The following is a 22,437-nucleotide window of genomic DNA, read 5'->3' as shown; positions in this document are numbered from 1 at the left end:
GGAAAATTATTAACAAAGTCTTTTATAACGTTATCTTAGTGCTGCTGTCAGTAAGATTAGAAAATTCTTCCTTAATAACTGACAGTATTCTGATAATCACACCAAAGCATACATTGATTGCATTTTTCTGTTGTCTAATAAGCCTTTAGGTATTGTGGCTAGTGAGGGATTGGGTTGGGGGACAGGGCAGAAGAGGGTTCTCCACCTGGGGCAATTCCTTTATGACTTCTATGAGACCAAAAGAAAACAAGGGTGAGAGGTTGGGCAATGGTTTTTACTTCTCATGCCCAGTCTCTCTCCTCCCAGTATGCTCCTCTCTCCCCAGCAGGTGCTCTCTTCCCCCTCTCATTTGCCTCTCCCCAAGCTCCATCCCTCCGACCATGGCACCAGCATCCCATTTCTTCTGGCCCATTTCTCCAGGAGGAACTCCGTGGGGGGATTCCCTGGTACCAATTACATACCAGAAACAGAGGGGAGGAAAGAATAGCTGCTACTCTCTTACCCCTTACCCCAGACCAGCAGTCCCCTGATGGACTGCTGTGATAAATGTCACATTGACATGCAAACAGGGCCTTTTATGCATACAGCCAGGGATTCTGGTTGAAAACTTTCATTTACTCAACAGGTATTAATAGGTCCATCTAGAAAATGGAATCCCCTCTGACATAACAGCCCATATTACATGGCACAATATTTTTATCCATAGATATTTCCCAATTTAATTTCTTCACAGCCAAATCTTTTCTAAGGTTCTCTGTTTTGAACAGTAAGGAAATATGTTCAATGTTAACAAAAGTGCTTCGAATGAGAGTATTAACAGTTTATATTGTGCAATGAATCTGTCATTGTATACTACTCACTATATTTCATAAAGTATTTCCAAGTACATGATGCCATTTAGTGTTTACAAAACTCTTTGAGGAAAACAAGACAGTAGTTTACCATTATTAAAGGTGTGGAAACTGAGGCAGAGTGTCAGTGTCTTACTTATCTATTTCAGAGTGAAGATGGAACTCAAACTCTCATATTTTACTCAGTTTAGAAATTGAAGTTAGTCATTGTATTTTTGCCCTCTGCGAGTCATGTTTTGCATCCTAATTTTTGCAATAAATCCCCCAGTTTCATAATGCAGTGCCTTGATATAAACTCAAGTCTTTTTAATGTCCCTCCCATTTTAAATTTCACCTGAGTCTACTTTCCTGAAAGGGTCTAGTTCAACAAGCATTTTCTGTGTTCTTTGTGCACCAGAAATGGTGCTAGGTATAATGAGTCATGCTATTTCTCAAACAGTAGACAAGTTATATCAGTATCACTGGGAATCTGAAAAAAAAAATAGTTCAATGAACTAGACAAGTAGAATTCTAGGTAAGAGCATGTGGGTAGGTGTAGTAACAATCGTCAATAATCTGATCAAGAGCTAAGTTTGAAAAAACTAAAATAAACTAAACACTAAATTTTAGAAAGAGGAAAAAATTGCAAACACTGTGGAGAGATAAAGCAGATGTACACTTGGACTAGAGGATCACCATGGAACGTGTGATTTAAGAGGGAGTGGACAGGATCGTGATTAAAACACTGCCGTGGCACAGTTTATTTACCATGTATGAGTAACAGTACATGTAATCCATGCAACAGACAACTTATTCCCCAGAAAGGCTGAATAACATTTTAGTAGTGTATAGTAAATAAGATAATGCAACTTAAGTGCTTGACCACAGAAGGCATTTATATTCATTTACTAGGGCTGACATAATAAAATACTACAGACTGGCTATCTTAAACAACAGAAATTTATTTTCTCACAGTTCTGGAGGCTGGAAGTCCAAGGTGAAGGGGTCAGCAGGTTTTATTTCTCCCGAGGCCTCTCTCCCTGGCTTGCAGATGGCGGCCCTCTTGTTGCCTCTTCACGTGGTCTGCCCTCTGCGCACTCACATTCCTAGGGTCTCTCTGTATGCCCTAATTTCCTTCTAATTTCTACCCAAATATAACATGGAGATCCCACTCCCCCCTCCAAAAGCCTCATTTTGGCTTATTCATAAAGGCACAGTCTCAAATTCAGTCACATTCTGAGGTAGTAAGCCCTAGAGCTGCAGTGTGTGGATTTTGAGAGACACAATTCAGCCCAGAACCATACTCGGTAAATTGTAGTTGTCTGATGTTTTGCCCTGTTCCCTACTTCCTCCCCTACCTAACTCACAGGTCCCACACAACTCTTATATCTACTCAGTTCCATTTGCTGTGCAGAAGTTATTTTCTGTAGCAAATTTGATAACCTAAAAGCTTGTTAATGAGGATTAGTTTGTGCATTGGTTTGCATTGGTCCTTCCAACAACACATATGCATAAACACGAACCAAGAGAGTTTGGAGTCTTTACAGGAGAGTGAGTAGGGTGAGGATTTTTGGCATGAAGCCCAATTCATAATGGAGCACTTTTCAGAGAGTCACATGTTTTGTTGCTCTTTAAGTCTATCGCATGCATGTTTGAACTATGCTAGGTTTGGCCCTAGGTGAGCTATGCGATTTTATGAGAGTTTGCTTTTTTACCTTTTCCATTCTGGAAAATAACAAATGCCATTGTAATAGGAAATTGTAAAATTGTATTGCCTTTTCTCTCTGGAGAGAATGTTCATGCTTTATAATTTGTGTGTCCTTCTTTACTTCTAGATTTCAAATTTTTCAAACATATGTGTCTCTGCTTTCTTTTCTTGCTGTCAACTAAAGTGATAAAAAGTAATTTTTTCTCACTATTTACTTAAATTCTCCTCAGTGAGAATTCTACCACCTAAAAAAATAAATTCAGAACTATTAATGCAATGTTCCATTTTGACTCTGACATTCTTTAGGGTTGTACATTGCTTATGTTAAAAAACAAAATTCAACAGAGTAAATTTAGAGATCTAGTTGCCTGTATTCAATGATTTAAGAATTGGGCAGCAGCCCATCTAACAACTAGAAGGAAGCTCCAAGGAACTATGAAGAGTGGATGAGTTTTATAGGCAGAAATGGGTGGGACAGAGGAAAAGAGAAGAAATTATTATTTCAGGCCAGGTCACCTTACCATAGAAGGAAGACTCTTACCATGCAGTTTATTTCACTAGTGCCGATCAGGGAATTCCACACTGACTGGCTTAAAATTCCACTCCTGAGAGGCTGAAACTGCAGTTAAGTTAGGTATTCAGTCTTAGTGGGACTTAGCAAAAGTGATTCCATTTTGGGCCTGTTGTCTTTTTAAAGCTTGTGAAATTATGATTAAGTCTCTGTAACTAGTTCAGCAAGACTTTTCTAAAATCCACCATCTGGAAGAAGTCCAATAAACTAAGACCTCTATGTCAACTGGATCATTCTTTACAAATGCCTGTGGAAACTGCCATGTATTTTTCTTCATTTTCCTTTTTTTGAAAAATTGACTCTAATTTCTCATGAACAGTTTTAAATTGTGCTCCATATTTTCATTTCATTCAGAGAACTTTTCATTTGAAATTATACGAAGGAAAATGACATTTCTACTTTAAGTTTTATTATCAAGAGGTAAGAAGTTCTAATAGCCAGCATGGGTATCTTATAAGTGAAAAAGCTAAAACTTCTATCACATTGTCAACTGCCCCTGCTTTGCCAATGTGTTGGTATTTGCAGGGATGAAGAGCCAGGGGGCCAGCTCGTGACAGAGAAGTTCCATATGGACTGGGACTCAGTACTTGTTGACACAGATAATGTCATCATAGCACGATTTGATGGCAGAGGAAGTGGATTCCAGGGCCTGAAAATTTTGCAGGCGATACATCGAAAGTTAGGTTCGGTGGAAGTAAAGGACCAAATAGCAGCTGTGAAGTAAGTGGGTACACATTTGCAAAGTGTTTTTCCTTTAATGACAGAAGCTAGGAATATAATATGTAATACTAATCACATTGACTCAGAAGTTTGTTATTTTAGCCATTAGACAATTTTCTAAGCTAATCCTGCAGACTACTGGATTTTTTTCAAGAACTTTTTACTCTTACCACCATAATAAAAGAATTATCAGACTTCCTTTCCCTCTGGAATTAGAATTCACTTTGGATTTATGAAAATGAGACCATCCACTACATTATTTATTTGCAATAATTCACAATGTCTAATATTTCCCCAGTTCATTGCCATGCTTGAGTCTTCAGCTCCCATTCCCACACTGGCAAAAAAGAGTGACCTGAGAAAGCTAGTAAGGCTCTTTGAAACAGTGCACAGAAACTGACTATAATATTGTTAAACGATACGTGGATTCTGAGGCCGGGAATGGGGCCCAAGATTCTGCATTTCTTACAAGCTACCAGGTGATCCCAGACTACTGGACCATCACTTTGAGTAGCAAGAGCTGAGTATCTACAGCCCTTCTACATGAATAGAACTGCAACCACTGTAGTATTTCTAGTTTGACTTCTGGGTTTGTGTGTGTGCGTGCGCACGTGTGTGTGTGTGTGTGTGTGTGTGTGTGTGTGTGTGTGTGTGCGGTGCCAAGAATGAATCCCCATGTACATTTTACTCAAGAAGAAAAAACTATTCCCTTCTTTTTCACTGCAGATTTTTACTGAAACAACCATACATTGACCCCAAAAGACTAAGCATTTTTGGAAAGGTAAATATTAAACATGTTGCATATATTGCATATAAATATACAATTTGTCTATATTGTTGAATATACATGTATATATTGTATGTAAATATACAATTTATAAAAATACAGAAATGAAAATATATTTTAGATATGTATTATAAAAGTATATAATATATATATAGAAATGCATATATTGTAAATAAATGTGTGTGTACATGTGTATGTTGTCAATGATTATGCATGTACCCATATAATTACTTCATTTTACTATAATCTCTCTGTATGATCTTTTAAAATATAATGTTATATTCATTCAGTCATTTATTCATTCAGGAACTATTTATTGAGTATCTAAGTGGTACCTGGTATTAGAGCAACAGGACAAAAAAAGGGATGTGTTTCCATGAAGCTTATCTTTCTAAACATCATTTCACAGTAGGAAAATAGACCTCATATAGATATTTACTGAGCACCTTGCTCATGCAGGCCACTGGGCTAGACAGCATATGAATATGAAGATAACTATTTTAGTTTAGAAACAAAACAAATTATTTGTGTTCATGGACTTTAATGTAAAATATTTTCTACTCTTAATAAGTGAAACCAATGCATGGCAGGAAATTAACTGGTAATTTTCCTGGGGCATGCATTTCTGTGGTGTACACTGACAAGCAGGTACATGAAAGCTGTAAGTCAACACAAATCACAACTGTTCTTCCCCAACTTTAAATATCTGCAGTAGAGCCTATCTTTGCTGTATTTTATTCAGTACTATTCAAGGGATCAATGGAAATATTTTGTGAACAATGCTTCTCTACGCTAAGTACAACAAATAATAAAGCCTATCACCAATAGTAAAGATATTATTGAAAAAAAGAGTGCCTAATAAAGTGTTCATCCCAAGGAAATGGAAACTAGCCACATTAACAAGTGCATATAGTGAAATTTGGTCACATGCATGGGTGAACCTTGGAGGCATTATGCTTTGTGAAGCCAGCAGTCACAGAGGGACAAATACTGTGTGATTGTACTTACATAAAATGTCTAGAGTAATCAAGTTCATGAAGATGGAGAGGGGAATGGTGCTGCTTGTTAGGGTCTGGTGAACTGGGAAAAGGAGAATTTTGTATAATAGTTGTAGCATTTCAGATTTGCATGATAAAAATATTCTAGAAATCTATTTCACAACAATACTACCAAACTGTGCATTTAAAAGTGGTCAAGGTGGTAAATTTTATGTGTTTCTTACCCAAAAACATACATATTTTACTCCTTCATGGTTCCAATATATGTGATAATGAACTTAGGGCTTATGTATTTTAGGTCTCTACTTACTGTACATATAAATAAATATAAAAGACCAAATGAACTATACTAGCATTCATTACTATGGACATTTAGAGAAGATTCAGAAGGTTGTAGAAGGCCTTATAGAGAAAGTAGCACATGAACTGGATGGTAAAAATCCTTCATCAGTAGGGGCAAGGTGAAGAGTTCCATGTAAATGCACAGTGTCAGTCAGAAGAGCATACTTAGAGAACATGAAATAAAGAAACTGACTATAATTAAGGCTCACATAAAAGACTGATGATGACAGTCCTTGGAGGAAGTCTGGGCAGAGACCTTAGAGAGTTCTCCATAGTAACTAGAACATTTGGATTTTAGTCTGTGAACATGGGGAAATAAAACCCCGGGTTTCAGATGTAGAAGTTCAGAATCACACATTATCATTGTATTATGGGGCTGATGAGCCTCAGCCCTCTGGTAATCTAAACATACCAAATTGACTAAGTAAGATATGAATGAATGAAACATAATTAGATTGACTTTAAATAGAAAAAAAGATTCCATTTCAATTAAACAAATAGCCATATTTGTGACTGAGCTCTAACTTAGAAAGTAGCTTTTTGAGCATATGAAGGAACATTGTTAGCTTCAAGAATTAGTGGGGTTCATAATTTTTTTCTTCTTGAAACATACTTGTTTCATTTCAGATTATGCTAAACTCATAACACTGGCTGGGGAGTAATGTTCTTGCTTTTTCTATTGTCTGAAAAGCCTTATTTAAAACTAAAACTAGATTGTAAAGGTATCTAGGGCCATTGCTTTCTTTGTCGGAAAAATTTTAATTAATATTTCAATTGAATCAAGACTATTAAGAGTTTTCCATTTCTTCTGGAGTCATTTTTAGTACTTTATACAAGAATTTTTCTCCACTTCATATATTTTCAAGAGTTTCAAAGTGCAATGTGTATCCTCTTATCAGACGTTGAATGACCTCACTGGTGGTGGTACTGTCCTGTCTGAGTCCCGGTCTGGCTTCTCAGTGCCTTCCTGCCGTGGCCAGCACCCTCTTGCTCTCAGTTCATGTACACTCTTACTGATTCCTCCTGCTCGTGTTCTCCCTGAGTGTCACCCTCCCATGCCTCCATTCTGCCCTCATTTTCAGTGAACTGTATTTTGGCTTAGTTGTTTTCTCAATTTATCTTTGTTTTCTACTAATGACTGACTGTCATTTTTTTTCTTCTAGTTGTAAAGCCAGTTTTCTGTCTCCAGTTATTACATTGAATGCCTAGCTTATTAATTTTTAGCATTCTGCCTTTCACATATAACCATTTGAGTTATAAAATCCCTTTCAATGCAACCTTAGGTACTTCACAGTAGTACTGATATGTAGTACTTTTTAAAAACTTAATATAAGTATTTCTTGATTTCCAGTAAAAATAGGCCCTCAGAATTGTTCCTACTATTTTTATTCCAAATTAAATAAAATGATTTTAGACCTTTTGTAATTGACTTGTTTTAACTAAATTGCAGTCAGAGAACTGGCCATAAATACTAAAATTCTTCGAAACTTCAGCTGATTTATGACTTAGGAAAGGAATAATTAATAAAACTTTCATCTGTGCTTAAAAGTTTTAGTGTTATATATATGTCCCTTTACTCAAAGTTGTCCATCATGACATTCAAATCATAAATACACTTAATGATTGGTCTCTAATTTTCAAAAAAGTTCTGTTAAAATAGACCATTATAATTGTGAATGGTTCATTTTCTCTTTGTTAAGTTAATTTTTGCTATGGATATTTTAAGGCTACTTTTATTCTGCCCATCCCATGTTCAGTATTATTATATCCTCTGAATGAATTGAATCCTTTATTATTTTTCATTGATCCTATTAATTTGTATCTCTATTAACTTGTTTTTTCATTAAAGATTTTTATAACACCATCATTCTTTTAATTAGTACACATTTGTTTTGTGCTTTTCTATCTCATTTTCAAATCTTGTCTTCATGATTTAGATATGCCCCTGTAAAAAACAGAGATGAATATGTTTTATCTTTCTGCCAGTTACTGCATTTCAATTGAACAGTGTGTCCATTTGTATAAATTGTGATTACTGATATATTGAACTGTTAGGATATAGATTATTTGTGCCTACTATATTATTTTTTCTATTTTAGCTCTTTCAATCCATTTTGATTTTTTTTTGTTTTCTTTCTTTTTTTTGTTCATTTATTTTGTTAATTTATATTTCTGAATTGTATTCCCCTGCAGGACTACAAAATAAGTTGTTTTTCTATCTACCTATTGTTGAACATTAGTGTTGTTACCAGTTTTTGCCTACTATGAGTAAAGTTGATATAAACATTTGCATACAAGTTTTTGTATCGACCTATATTTTCATTTTTCTTTGGTAAAAACTTAGGACTATTAATTGTTGGTCATACAGGAAATCCATTTTTACTTTAACAAGGGATTACTTTTACAAGGGATTGCCAGACTTTTCCCAAAGTATTTACATCATTTTATTTTACCAACAGCAATATATAAGCGTTTCAGGTATTCTACATCCTCATCAACAACAGTGCAGCTGACCCTTGAACAACACAGGGGTGTGACTGCGACTCCCCAAGTGGTCAAAACTCTGCATGTAACTTTTGACTGCTCCAAAACTTAACTGCTAACAACCTACTGCTGACCAGAATCCTTACTAATAACATAGTCAATTAACATATATATTGTGTATGTGTTACATACTGTATTCTTATAATGAAGTAGTTAGAGAAAAGAAAATATTTTTTCAAATTGTCACAAATCTCCAAAAAATTTCCAATGTATTTATTGAAAAAAATCCAGGTATACTTGCACCCATGTAGTTCAAGTCCTGATGTTGAAGAGTCAACTATATTACCAGTCCTTTTTTTTATTATTTAATATGCAAAATATTCTTGGCTTACCTCTCCTATTTTCTCTACTTTTTAAAATTGTTTCAAAATTCTCAGCTGGAATTTTTAAATTAAAATTTTATTAAAACTACCTTTATATTAAATTGAGAATTAATATTTCATGAGATGTAGCTTTTGCCTAATTTACATTAAATATCTTTTATTTAATTCTTCTTTTGTATCCCAGAAGAATTTTGTAGTTTTTCTCATGTAAATCAAATCTGTTCCATCTGTATTTTACATCTATGTTCTGTTTATTGTTAGAGTGTTTTAGTTTTTATTGTGAATGGCATGTGTTTTATCAGTGTTATTTTCTAACTTGTTTGCTAGAATAATAGAAAGCTACTAATATTAGCATGTTTAGCTTTTAACTGGCCGTCTGTTACTCAATAGGTATCGATATAACTTGATTGTAGACCTTGACCATTCTAGTTTGAATAATTATCTTCAGAAACTAACATAACTTCATATAAGTTATAATAATTTCAATATTTGTTCTATCAAGTGTTAAAGGTGAGAAAACTCCTGGAAGATAAATTTTCTGACATTGTTTTAAAAATGACATAAATTGAAGATAGATGACAAAATTTAAAACCCTATAAACATCATAACTAACACTAATATTCTATAATTATCAGACCAACAGTAATGGGGAATAAAATTAATCATTCAACAAATATTTATTGAGCATGTACGATGGGCCTAGCACTTTTCAAGGTGGTAGACATACAACTATCGCAAAATTGAAAAAAACAATTCCTTTCTTTTTTGAATTTTTTTGTGAGGAGATAAATGAAAAACAAAGAAAAAGTAATTGATAAAATATATAAAATGTCTGATAGTGATAATGCAATTCATAACACCAAGTCACAGAGACAGATGGGGGCCCAAAATTAAAGATAACTTAGCAATTTTCATTGTTAACCAGGAAAGCTTTCCCTAGGAGATCATGTTTTATCTAAGACAAGGAAATTTAAGAAGGCAAGAAACATGGATATCTAGGGAAGGTAAACAAGTTTAAAAATATGAATGAATATTGTCATTCATATATGAAACTGGTTCAAACTTTATGGGAGTAATTATTCATTATTTATACTTTTATATATTCTCAATTGAGTTAGGGCTTGTTTGTGACACTGAGTCAATTCTAGGGCTTGGAATTTTTAATATATATGTAGCCCAAGGGAAAAAAATCAAGGCCAGATTATAAGAACTGTAATAAAAATTACTTGGTTACATTAAACAAATAAAAAGTTTTAATGGAAATAGTGCAATATATTGTATCATTCATAACATGTTTATAGTATTTCAATTTCAAATTAATTCATTGTGCACTACAAGTGATGTGGTTTAGAAAGAATCATACCAGTCTAAGGCTATAGAAAAAATGTTTTTTCCTTAGTTCTGTCATTATATATCTTTGACTGTATTCATGAACTTTTTTGAAGATATCTCAAAAAAAGTCTTAATGATTATCTCAAAACTTGGGCATATGAAAATCTAAGTTCTCAGTAAAAAGCATGGCAGACTCTATCCTTAGATGTCCTTCTAATCTATTAGACTCATTGGTATATTTTTTTTTTAAGAAAAAATTCTCAGGAAACTTAGTTCTGCTGAATAAATGTTTTAAAAAAGATAAATTTGTTAAATTGCATAAGTAATGCAAAAATGTTTTACAATGAAAATGACATGGCAATTGTAATGCATGGAAAAATCTGATCACTAAGAAACCAATAAAATGTCTACACAATCAAAACAGAGTAACCTATGCTGACTATTTGTGATCTCTGTCAGATAAAAAACACCATTTAATTGATTACAAAGTCAGTATGATGACCCACAGTTTTTGGCATATTCCTGATAGATATAAATTGTTATGAAAATTAAATTCACCATCCTATAGCTAGACTTATATCTGATTCCTACTTCTGCCAGAATATATTTTCCAGGAACTCTTTCATGATCCACTCTTGCATTCAGTGAATAAATATGAAATGGTAGAGAGGAAGGCAAGCAATTAAAATTTAATTTATTCTAATTCCACCAGTGTTGATTTTCTTTTAAAAACAAAAGTCATTCTCTGAAATAAAACAAACTAAAGCAGTATTTTGGATTAGGTCTTTAAATGCTATAGAGAGATTTTTATTCAATGACTTTCACTATCATTAAGTCTAAAGAGTAATTAGCTTCATTAATCTCATTTTTTCATATTAAAAAATAGTAAAATGCAGTTCCTTATACAGCAGCAATGAATTCCAACCTTAGTTTCACTTTAGAATATGTGGAGAGCTCCCTAAACCCATTCTCCAGAGATTGATTGAATTGTTTTCAAGGGCACTAGTACATATTTTTAAAGCTCTACTGATCTAGGGAATGCTGTCTGAAGCAAGGAAGATGTTCTGGTTGGTAATTTAATTATATTATCACACTATAAGAACTTACTATTCAAAATGTGGAACACAGCACAGCATTCCCTGAGAACTGGTGAAAAATGGAAAATCTTGGGCCCCCACTCCAGATCTACTGAATTAGAATATGCATTTTAGTAAGATTTCCAAGTGATCTGAATGAACTTCCAAGTTGAGAAGCAATGTCCTAGGATCTACCCCTCCTTTGGAAGGCACCATTATACTTAGCTCCTGGAGATCATCCGATTCTGAGAATCATATGAAACTGAAGTAAAATATAACAGCAACTTATTAATTCATATTAATTAAATGTGATACGAAGTTGTTCTGTGGATTAGAATATTCATCTATTCTCTCAAAGTAGGCAGGTTATATAAACAATAGAATAATAATTGGTTGAAAGTTTGCTTAGTCATTGTGGAAGCAGAACCAGAAAAATTATCTGCTGAGATGTGCATCAAGCAGGACGTGTTCCTCACTGTGGAAATGAGTTGTCCCGTGAGAAATACTGGAAAGTTCTTGGCTGCAACACCCTGGTCTCATCTCCGTGGCAGAGAACTAGAAGTAATACACTGAGAAAGCTCCTTCAGGAACAGAACTTCCAACAACTCTCCACACTTTTGCTCTATGATAGCTTGTTAAGTACTTGCTTTGCATAACTCATCGCACCCCTTCATACTTCTGCAGGGGAGAGTATGCCTCTCCAGAATGTGCCTCTTTGGTGCAAGAATTACTTTGAGTTTATTATTTAAGGAACAGCAGACATAAGAGAAGCTTTGAAAACAGGATAGAAGTTACCCTTTTGTGAAGGACGTTTATGTTTCTAAAGGAAATCTTCATTCATGTCTCCCTGTCTGTGCCAGGGAGAGAAGGATGACTAACTCATGAGAAACTCTGGTCCCTGGCAAAGGCACTAACTTAAATCTGCCTAACAAACCTTACAATTTGTTTACAGTTCTTTACCTGGTTCCAAACTGTTGGAGAAGTTTTCCTTAAGCTTCTGGGTACTACCTGAATATTCTAGTATAAAACTGACATATGTACGGGGAAAAAATAATTTTCTCTTTCCCCTTCTGAGTCCTTGGCTGAGATTCCTTATAATAAAGACAGATTAACAAGAGAAAAATAAACAGAAGTTTATACATGCGTATACCTCATGTCTATATGGGAGACACCCAGGGAAATGGAGAAACTCCCTAAGGTGGCTTCTAGTCTCCTTTCCTGTGACAATTTAATCTTCCTTGGTTGATGAATCTTCTGGGGTGGGGATCTATGATGGTTGAGTTCCTTTTAGGGGATCTGCCTTTAGGCAGGTCAGGGGAGTTCAAAGATAGCTTCTCCCTTTCTTTGAATTTAGCTGTTTTTCAAGTGCCTAAAGCTCAAAACAATCAGTTTGCCACAGTGGTATATTTTGGGGTAGCATATTCTGCTATTCTTCACATATGTTCTCTGAGCCACTTCAGTAATGCCTGACTGCATTTTAGACTTTCATGTATCAATTTTTTAAATGATGCTCCAAATAAACATAAATGAAGTTCTGCACTTCTTATCTCAAGAGTTTGGAGAATAACAGATTCCTACAGCACTGGGCCATACTACAATCATTGGGAAACCTTTCAAAAGTATACTTCATACTTCATCATAACCAATTGCATTGGAATTTCTGGGGCTAAGGCCTGGCTGTTAATATTTTTATAATAACTCCCAAGATGCTCTGATATACAGCAAGATGAAGAACATTGCCCACAGCACAGCTAAAAATTAATTTCTAAAATGAAGAGATAACTCGGTAGGTCATTTCCTTAGTCCAGCATTACTATAATTAAAATCTCCTCTGGAACTTTTCTGTCCAGATCATGCCTACAAAGGAAAATTTAACACCTTAATTAATTTTTTTTAAAGAATCTATAATTAAGCTGGTTCAAAAACATTGCCAGAGGATATTTAAAAATTAAATTTAAACAATAATCCAACACATCTATCTAACAACATTATTTATCATGTCCCATTTCCTTGAAATGTTTGGTTGTGTGGAATTTAAAGCAGAATCTATATTTGTGATGATTGCTTTTAAATATTTAATTCTCCTTTACTAATTCTACATAACTGTCATTATACTGTTTTATTTTATATTTCTATATATAAATATACATAGAAATATACATGCATATATATATGTAATTTGACAAAAATGGTATCTGACTTCACAAGTACTGTTATTTCCCTAGCTTCAAATTATCTGGGAGACTGTTCCCAAACATACTATATGAAATCAAAGAGAAAATATTTGACATGGTGATATAATTAATTTTATATCTCAAAGTTACTTAAAAAGCTTGTCACATAAAAACTCAGACAACTCTTCAGAATTTTCATCTGTAAAAAGTGATCTTACTGCATTCTTTGCTCAAGTCCAGGACATTATGAGACATGCTGATATCTGTATTACCCAACAGTAATTGAAACCTAAAAATTTCCAGAAATAATTTATATGTGTACATATTCTTAATTTTGCCAGGGGTATGGTGGCTATGTTGCATCAATGATCTTAAAATCAGATGAAAACCTTTTTAAATGTGGATCAGTGATCGCACCCATCACAGACCTGAAGTTGTATGGTGAGTACTTCCCACAGACTGACCGAACATAATGTATTGTTCTGTAGAAAAGAAAGTCCCAATGCAGAGGAGCACAGTTGAGGTCATTTATCATGAGCTCTCAGAGATGTTTTCAGTTGTTTATAATCTCCCTGGTTCAATCAGTTTTACTGGAGCATGACAATTAAATGTGAAATGCAGAAATGAAACAATGGAAGATGCTAGTCAAATGATTTTTAGTTCATTTTTAAATTTCTGTTTTCTTGGGTCCCAGCCTCAGCTTTCTCTGAGAGATACCTCGGTATGCCATCTAAGGAGGAAAGCACATACCAGGTAACTAATTTAAAAATAATGAAGGAGATTTTTTTGTTCTAAAAAGTCAAATTGCAACTATACCTAGATCTTTATATACAGATATTTGTGTTTTCCTTCATATATAGGCATCCAGTGTGCTGCATAATATTCATGGCTTAAAAGAAGAAAATATATTAATAATTCATGGGACTGCTGACAGTAAGTATTGCTTTTGTTGCTACTGTTTGATGAAGCCTGACCTTGAACAAAAGAGTACATCTAAGGACTTGCTTTCAGAGGGCCTGTAAACTTTCTGAAGAAGAGAGCAGAGCAGAGTGTCACGGAGAATCCACTGAATGACAGGAAGCGGGAAGAAGGAAATCAGGACTAAGAGGAGAGGAAGTTGTGAGCCTCAACGGCAACATTGTCCAATAAATCTCTCTAGGATGATGGAAATGTTCTCTATCTGTGCTGTTGAACAGGGTAGCCACTAGCCACATGTGGCTCTTGAGTACTCGAAATGTGTTTACTATGACTCTGGAACTGAATTTTTTATTTTATTTAATGTTAATTAATTAAAATGTTAATAACCACATATGGTCAGTGACTGCAACTGTGGTGTTGTTACTCAGCATCCCTTAAGTGGAAACTAACTTGGAAAACAACAGGATGGCATCACTGAGAGGAAATTCTGATGAGGTTACTCATTTAAATAAACTTAAAACAAGCAAACGAAAATCATTTTTAAAAAAAGGAATTTTATATCACCTGTCATTTTTTTCATCACTTTAGACATTGAAGATCAATGTAATTGATATTACTAGTAATAAATAATATCATTTTATATTCACTTGAAGCATTTTAGGGCTCAAAGAATTTGTATTTTATTGTTGTTGTTATTCTAGGCAATACTTTACAACAGAGCTGAGTATTTATAGCCCCATTCACAGATGGGAAAAATCAATTTCAAGGAGGAAACTGATTTATCCAAGGTTCTGTGGCAAGTGAGCAAAGAAAGGCAGAGCCCTGAATCAATATTTCCTAATACTTGAATTTGATGTTTTTTTGGTCTACCATGCCCTTAGTGTTTTTACCCCATTTTACAGAGAATATCACTTTTGGAAGTCTTATAGCAAAGATCATTTGCTAGAAACATCATTGTTCTTAATCTTCAAGCGTGTCAGACCAAGTTAAATTAGAGCTTAGATCAATATTGACATATATAAAATGAGTAGAAAAATGGGGGAAAAGAGACAAATCTTCCTTAGATAGAATTCTAAATAACTTATGTATGTATTCCCCTCAACAGAGCAAAGCTTAACTCTCCTCCCCCTTCAAAGAGGGTTGCACTTAGTGATTTGTTTCAAAACAGTAGCATGGGAAGAGGGAGAAAAAGTAACTTTAAAAAGGAGAAGCTTGACAAATACCATCTCTGCCAATTGACCAAGGTTAATGTCAACAGTGACAAGTCATGTTGGTAGTATTCACACTGCACGTGATTTCGTGAGAATGGCACTCTATCTATATGTTCCTGACCCAAAAGCTCATAACCCCCATCTAACCCTGAGGAAAACGTCAGGACAAAACCGATGAGAAACATTCTTCCAAATAGCTGACCAGTACTCCTCAAAACTGGCAAGGTCATCAAAGCAAAGTCTGAAAATTTCTCATTGGCCAGAAGAGGTTAAGGACACTTGATGTTCAAATGTTTTTTAGCTGTGACAGATGTATCCTAATAATGTTACATGTTTAAAAAAGGGAAACTGGGTGAGGGGTGGGGTATACAGGAACTTCCTGTATTATCTTTGGAATTTTTCTGAAAATTAAAAGTATTATAAAATTTTTAAAAAGACTAAGATGATACCATACCTGTGAAGCAGGGTGAAAGACAGCATAAACATTCTGAGGAACATCAGAATGTCATCCTAAGGTATTAAGATCCTATATATATATTAACAGTAATAACAAGTAGCAATTATTAAGTGCTGTCAGAATATGTGCCAAAAACTTTTGATATTATATTATTTGTTTTTCACCAAAGTACTGTGTAGTAGGTATTATTACTCTTCTTATTTAAAAGATTGGGAAAATAAATATTGCTGAATTTATTTAAGTTATCAAAAATCACACAACTACTGACTCATAGAAGGGAATTACAATCCAGCATTAGGCTCTTATTCATTTTACTCTGAAGCTTCCTTGTGGAAATAAATTATATTCAAGGTTAAATTATTTCATGTCTAGCCATCATCCTAGATATATTAGTGCTATTCTCATTCCTCTGCCAATATGTTGCAGCTACCAAGGTAAATCTTGTTGTCCTTATTGGACTCAGTCATGGGGCTGGTTCTTCACCACCTGATAAAATGCAAGCAGAGGTTCAGGACTAGTCATTTTAAGGGAAAAGAACCTGTGTGTTTGCACACACACGTGCACACACAGACACACACAGACACGTAATGTCTTCCCATTGAGGACAATAGGGAGATGCTGAAAAAGATCTTAGGAGATTTTAAAATATTTAAATGATCATTTGGAAGCCTTTATGGTCTGTTGTGTGTAGGTTTAATCAATATCATTAAATTAGAGCAATAAAGAAGCTTAAACTATTGTTAAGACTGCCCTTGTTTTACAAAGACTTAAAATGTTAGCTTAAAAGTTACTTACAGAAATTTGAAGATGTATGTAATATAGGATGAATAGCCCGAGTAGCACAAGCAGAAAGTGCTATACAAAGAGACTGAGGTGTTCATCCAATCTGCAGAGCTAGTTAGGGACGATGTCGCTACCCAGCCCAGCCTACTGTGCTGCTTATTTTAGGCTTTTGGACCTTAGGTTCAGGCAGAAGGAAGCTAGAAGGGAACAGGAGCGATACCAGTATGATCCTCAATAAAAATTTAGTCCTTGAATAGTGAGATGTGTATTTTATTTTCTCAATGTGGGGTATCCTTTTCTAATTTAAAATAAAACAGAATGCCAGTATCTGAGGTTGGCATCCTAGTAACCCTCAGAAAGAAACAGAAAGCTATTTTGCTGTATTACTGTCAAGACAGGTATTCACTATGTTGTACTGGTGGAAAATATGTGAGTAATTAGAAATATTTAAGTGGTAACCAAAGAAGTACATTTAAATACTATTTTGTGTACAGTAGATAGAGCCTTAGTATTAGCTTCTGTTTCAGTTTATATTTTTCATAGTTGTATAATTTTTTTATAAACCTCAAAGTTTTATCACCATTGTACCTATTGGCTTCTTAGTTAAAGCCAGGTATCAGGCTTTTAAATGAGCAATGTATGTAAAGTGAAATACTTAATCTAATGTTCTGATCCTACTAAACATGTGTCTTATGAAATCATGATTTAATTTCTTGCAGCAAAAGTTCATTTCCAGCATTCAGCAGAATTAATCAAACACATAATAAGAGCTGGAGTGAATTATACATTGCAGGTAAGCTACTTTTCAGGAGAATGCATTTCCCTACATTGTTCTTTTAGTTATGAGATGAAAAACACAACTTCTGTGCTACTCCATCCCCTACACTATTACTTTTCACTGTGTTTTTTAGGTACCAAACATTGTGTTCCTTTTTTCTTAATTATGTCAAGAAAAAGGATCAGCTCATGCTTTAAAAGTAAAATTGCATAAGCTCATTCAAAAATGTCTTTCTCCTCAGACTCTTATTCACATCAATAATAATGAATTCTTAAAAGAATAATTTTCTCTTTCCCTTCTAGTCCCTCTGCCTTTTAGCATAAAAAGTGGGGGGAAAGTGGTTAGAGGAACTATTATGAGAAAAGAGAAGATAAAACATCATTGGCATCTGTGCATTCAACTACATTTAATAAATATGTATCAAAGACATCACAGTGGTCACTATGCTAGATGGGTCAATAAAACATACTTTAAACATCAAGAATCTTTCAATCTGAGAGAGGAGTAAAAAGGCAAAAGAGTAATTTTAATTCCTCAGCATTTGAAAGAACCAAAAGTAGTAGTTCAGCATACCTAAAACACACATATCACGTTTAGGGTGATGAAAGACGAAGATGTGGAGATGAACAGATGGCAAATGATGCCGTAAACAACTGGAAGGAGAATGAGGCTCTACTCACCGAGCAGGGAGGCACTATTTAAAAACTTACACCCAGGAACTGACAAATATTTCTTTTTCTATTTTTACTTTAGAAAAATTACTAATATTGTTTATACTGGAAAGGAAAGGATGTTGTCAGAGTAAAAACTGCACCAGACAAGGCTAAACAGACAAGAAGATTTTATTTAAGACTGTTCTAGTAGGGTAGTTTCCACTCTGTTGAAACAAAGAGCTAGAGAGTTTTTAAGAGCTAGGATGGAGGGACTCATAGGCCACGTGTGTTTGGTGGTTTCACCTACAAAATAAATGGAAACTTTCTGTATCTTTATGACCGGAGGCGGTTTTACAACTCCTCTAGGCAAGTCTCCTACTTTCCCACAGAGAGAGGGCTGCTGTGTTCTTCAGTGTTGATGTTTCAAAGGGATGCTTCCATGTTCTTGAGAAAGACATTTCCTGAGTTTTAAAACTGGCAAAAGGCTGAAAGAAGATTCACATATATTTTAAAGGGACAGAGAAAGAACTTATAATTGCAAGTTTTCTTAAGTAAATATTCTAAGAAAAGGAAGATAAGGAAGAACTTGTCTAAAATTTAGTCAAGCTGAAGGGAATAACTACCATCTTGGCCAACATCAATCTGGAAAGCTTTACTATTTTTTGCAAGTCCTAATTTAAATACATCAAAATTGTATTTTATGTTAAATGTTGATTCATATGAGAATAATAAAAAAGGCTGAGGATCAAGAACTCAGAGTTGGATTAGGTGAGATTTTGATTCGATATTATTTTCCAAAGTTCCCTTGCCATTGGGGGTAAGTGATTGAATTCTGAGGGACAATACCTGCTTTGGAAACTTTAAATCTCCTTTCCCCTCAATGTCTTAGGTGTACCCAGATGAAGGTCATAACGTATCTGAGAAGAGCAAATATCATCTCTACAGCACAATCCTCAGATTCTTCAGTGATTGTTTAAAGGAAGAAATACCCGTGTTACCACAGGAACCAGAAGAAGATGAATAATGGACCCTATTTATATAGAACTGAAGGGGATATTGAGGCTCAATGAAACCTAACCAAGAGACTGTAATGTTGTACATGCTCCAGAATTTCAAGGGCAGCTTAAGAAGATGACACTGGGACAGCACACTCAGAGACAAAGAACTAGAATTCGAATTCGAAAGTCCAAGTCTACTGTGTTGCCAAGGGTGCAGAACCTGCTTCTTTATGTAAGGACAGTCAAAGGGTTGGGTTCCTGGGAGAAATTAGTTTTGCATTAAAGTAGAAGTAGTGCATGTTTTCTTCTGTTTTCCCCCTATTTGTTCTGTAACTAGTTGCTCTCATTTTAATTTCACTGGCCACCGTCATCTCTGCATATAATACACAACTTATCAGAACCATGGTCCCTGATCTTTGATGGCTAAGCTGCAATCTAACACTTTACTGTACCTTTACAATAAGTGCAATTCCTTCATTGTCTATTATGCTTAAGAAAATATTCAGTTAATAAAAAGTTTTTTATGTAATTTCTGTTCATAAAAAGACATTATTAAGTGGGTCAGAGGTCATGTAGAAATATGAATTTCAGCACCTTCCAACGTTCAGCCAGTTATCAGTAGATACAATATCTTTAAATCAATACACGAGTGTATGTCTCACAATACATATATATATATGTATACACACGTGTGCATATACAGTCAGTAAACCTATCTTTACATGTTATTCATGCTACAAAGGAGAAACTTTGATGAACTAGAAAAGATGCGCTTTTACAGGCTACAGTGGATGCATTGTTTAATGAGCCAAACATGATGAAACATTTTTTCAAATTCAAATTCTAGCTATTGCTTTCCTATAAATGTTTGAGTTGTGTTTGGTATCGTTTTTAGTGGTTAATAGTTTTCTAGTTGCAGTTAAATTTTTTGAATATGATACCATGTCACATGTAAATTAGATACTTATATATTAAATTATAGTTTCTGATAAAGAAATTTGGTTAACAATGCAAAGCTACTGAGTGCTCTTTTGGTGGAGAGGCTTTTTTAAAAACACTTCGTCCTTTCACTTCTTTCTTTCAATGCAGAATCAATTCTTCTTTTCATTGTAAAAGCGAAGAGTTAGATTATTTCATTTGCCAGTTCCTATTTAGTATTCTGTGCCTGCCCAATTCATCTGTTACTGTTTAATTTAAATCCTTCTGCTGAGTATTGGAAATGAAGTATTTTATATTCATTGTCCAAAAAGTTCACAAATGGCAGTGTTTACTATTTAATTTGAATTGAAGGCACAAAATGCATTAATTCTTGTGCTGTGTTGACTTGCAGAAGTAAGTAACTAAGAATGTAAAATAAACTTGACTGTATGAAGTCAACTTAAATCATGGGAATATTAACTTTGGTGACTAAAGTCAAAGAGCATCTTCTTACTTCACATAAGGGAATCTTCCACAAGTTGTCTGAAAGTGTGTAATCAGGCTTAGAAATTCAGATAAATCTAGGCAGCATACTGTGTTTCTGTGGTTTTTAAATATTCCTTAGGACAGGCTGGACATTGGAATACCATGAGGAAACTTAAAAATGTTACAGAATTGATCATTTTTGTTGACAGATCAACCTGAATATCTAGGTATTTGAAAATGTCCAAGTCATTCTTTGTATATTCTACTTTTCTTCTGGATACTTTAGAATTATGTCTTCACTGTTCTGTTGGATTCAATCTAAAATGGGAAAGGTTCCCTTTTTCTGAAAGACCCATTTCAGGTCTTTTATGAGAACAGTAACCACATTTCAAAAAAAAATAAGTTGTAATGTTTAAAAGGAAAGTTTTGCCTACTTTATTAAGATGGAAATTTCTTTTTAGGCTGATTTGAAGTCCAACTGAAGCTTTTTAATCAATATTTTAAATTTCAACCACTAAAGTTTTTTATGATGCAAATAATTATGTTGTCTGAAAGATGTGGTTTTATTGAATGTTAATTTGAGCAACATTTAAAAAGTATTTACTTTTTACTGTTCATCATTTCTCTTGTTTTATTATTATTATCAATGTTTATTTTTCAATTAATTTAATACAGTTTCTAATGTGAAAGACATTTGTCTGGAACCCAGTTTCACCTTTATGGCTAAATAGATCTCTAATGAATATATACTTTTCAGTAGGAAGGTAGGAAATTTTTATCTTTGTGATTCTTTAAGCTTTACTAATTGGGCCATTTTTAGATGAAGGAATGCTCACCAACACAAAGACAACAATCCTTAAAGAGATCATATAACTGGACTTTCCCTTCGATACATTTGCCCTTGGTTGTAGACCCACATATTTCATATGTATTTATGCATTTAAAGGTTTCCTAGGCCTCCAATAACAAGCTTTCCAAGTGTTATTCCTCCCTTAAAGTTAAAAAAAAAAACAACCTCAAGGGAAACTATAAATTGTATAATAAAACATATAAGCAGCATTATTAAATCATCCACAGTGATAAACAAATAACCTTTTGAAGCTATTTTAAACAGGAAAAGCATTTTGTCATTTTAATTGCCTCCACTGAGGTCTCCAGCTCAACACTGAGAGACTAGGGACATGGGGGAGACATGTTTGTGTTTTCTGACAGAGCTAAGGAACACGGGTTCTCTTCAAAATGTGATCTCAGCCCACCCTGAGAATAGGTCTTTTTTTATTAGATGTTTAGCCTAGAAATGACCATTGAGAGGCTTGCAGATTACAGTTGTAGATCCACCAGAACGAGCTGACTCCAGCACTGGTTCTCTGCAATACAGAGAATTATTTAGGTCACTGTTGCCTAACAGTGGGCTTTGAAACAGTCTAAAGGGTCATTGAAGGCACATGGCTTCTATAAAGAAGCATGGATGCAATGCCTCTTTCGTCCCTCCTGGAATGTGATGACCACCTCTGCATCTTACAGCACCTGGCACTGCATAAATAAAACCTGGACGCTTGGCTGTGTGCTCTTTCACTTTCTGCTCCGGGACTTCTCTGGTACATATATTGACTGTCTGCTAGAACTAGCAGGCTCACCCCTTACATGCTACAAACTTATATGAAGATGTTAATACCCCATTGAAAACCAATTAACTGAAGACAGGAGCAAAGAACTAAGTTCCCCTTTTTCCACCCTCAGATATTCTACGTGGTTCTTGGAAAGGCCCGTGGACCTCAGCTTCCCACAGCTGCATACCTTCCTGTTTCCCCCTTCTGGGTTGCACTCCTT

General features: G+C 34.6%; 1 protein-coding gene across 4 annotated transcripts in view; it reads left to right on the top strand.

Annotated features, from left to right (window-relative positions):
• DPP10 (dipeptidyl peptidase like 10) overlaps window positions 1-21,718 on the top strand; it is a 1,476,327-nt gene extending 1,454,609 nt beyond the window's left edge. For all 4 annotated transcript variants that reach the window (XM_073241336.1, XM_073241338.1, XM_037017060.2 and 1 more), the window contains 7 exons: window positions 3,635-3,829; window positions 4,556-4,610; window positions 13,747-13,846; window positions 14,100-14,158; window positions 14,266-14,338; window positions 17,494-17,567; window positions 19,095-21,718. In XM_073241336.1, the coding sequence (XP_073097437.1) occupies window positions 3,635-3,829; window positions 4,556-4,610; window positions 13,747-13,846; window positions 14,100-14,158; window positions 14,266-14,338; window positions 17,494-17,567; window positions 19,095-19,229 (691 nt within the window). In that variant the 3' untranslated portion in view covers window positions 19,230-21,718. The remainder of the gene's footprint in view (window positions 1-3,634; window positions 3,830-4,555; window positions 4,611-13,746; window positions 13,847-14,099; window positions 14,159-14,265; window positions 14,339-17,493; window positions 17,568-19,094) is intronic.
• The last annotated feature ends 719 nt before the right edge of the window (window positions 21,719-22,437 follow it).

Source organism: Manis javanica, chromosome 7 (assembly GCF_040802235.1).
Source record: "Manis javanica isolate MJ-LG chromosome 7, MJ_LKY, whole genome shotgun sequence".
NCBI lineage: Eukaryota > Metazoa > Chordata > Mammalia > Pholidota > Manidae > Manis > Manis javanica.
This window is presented reverse-complemented; position numbering and strand designations above follow the sequence as displayed.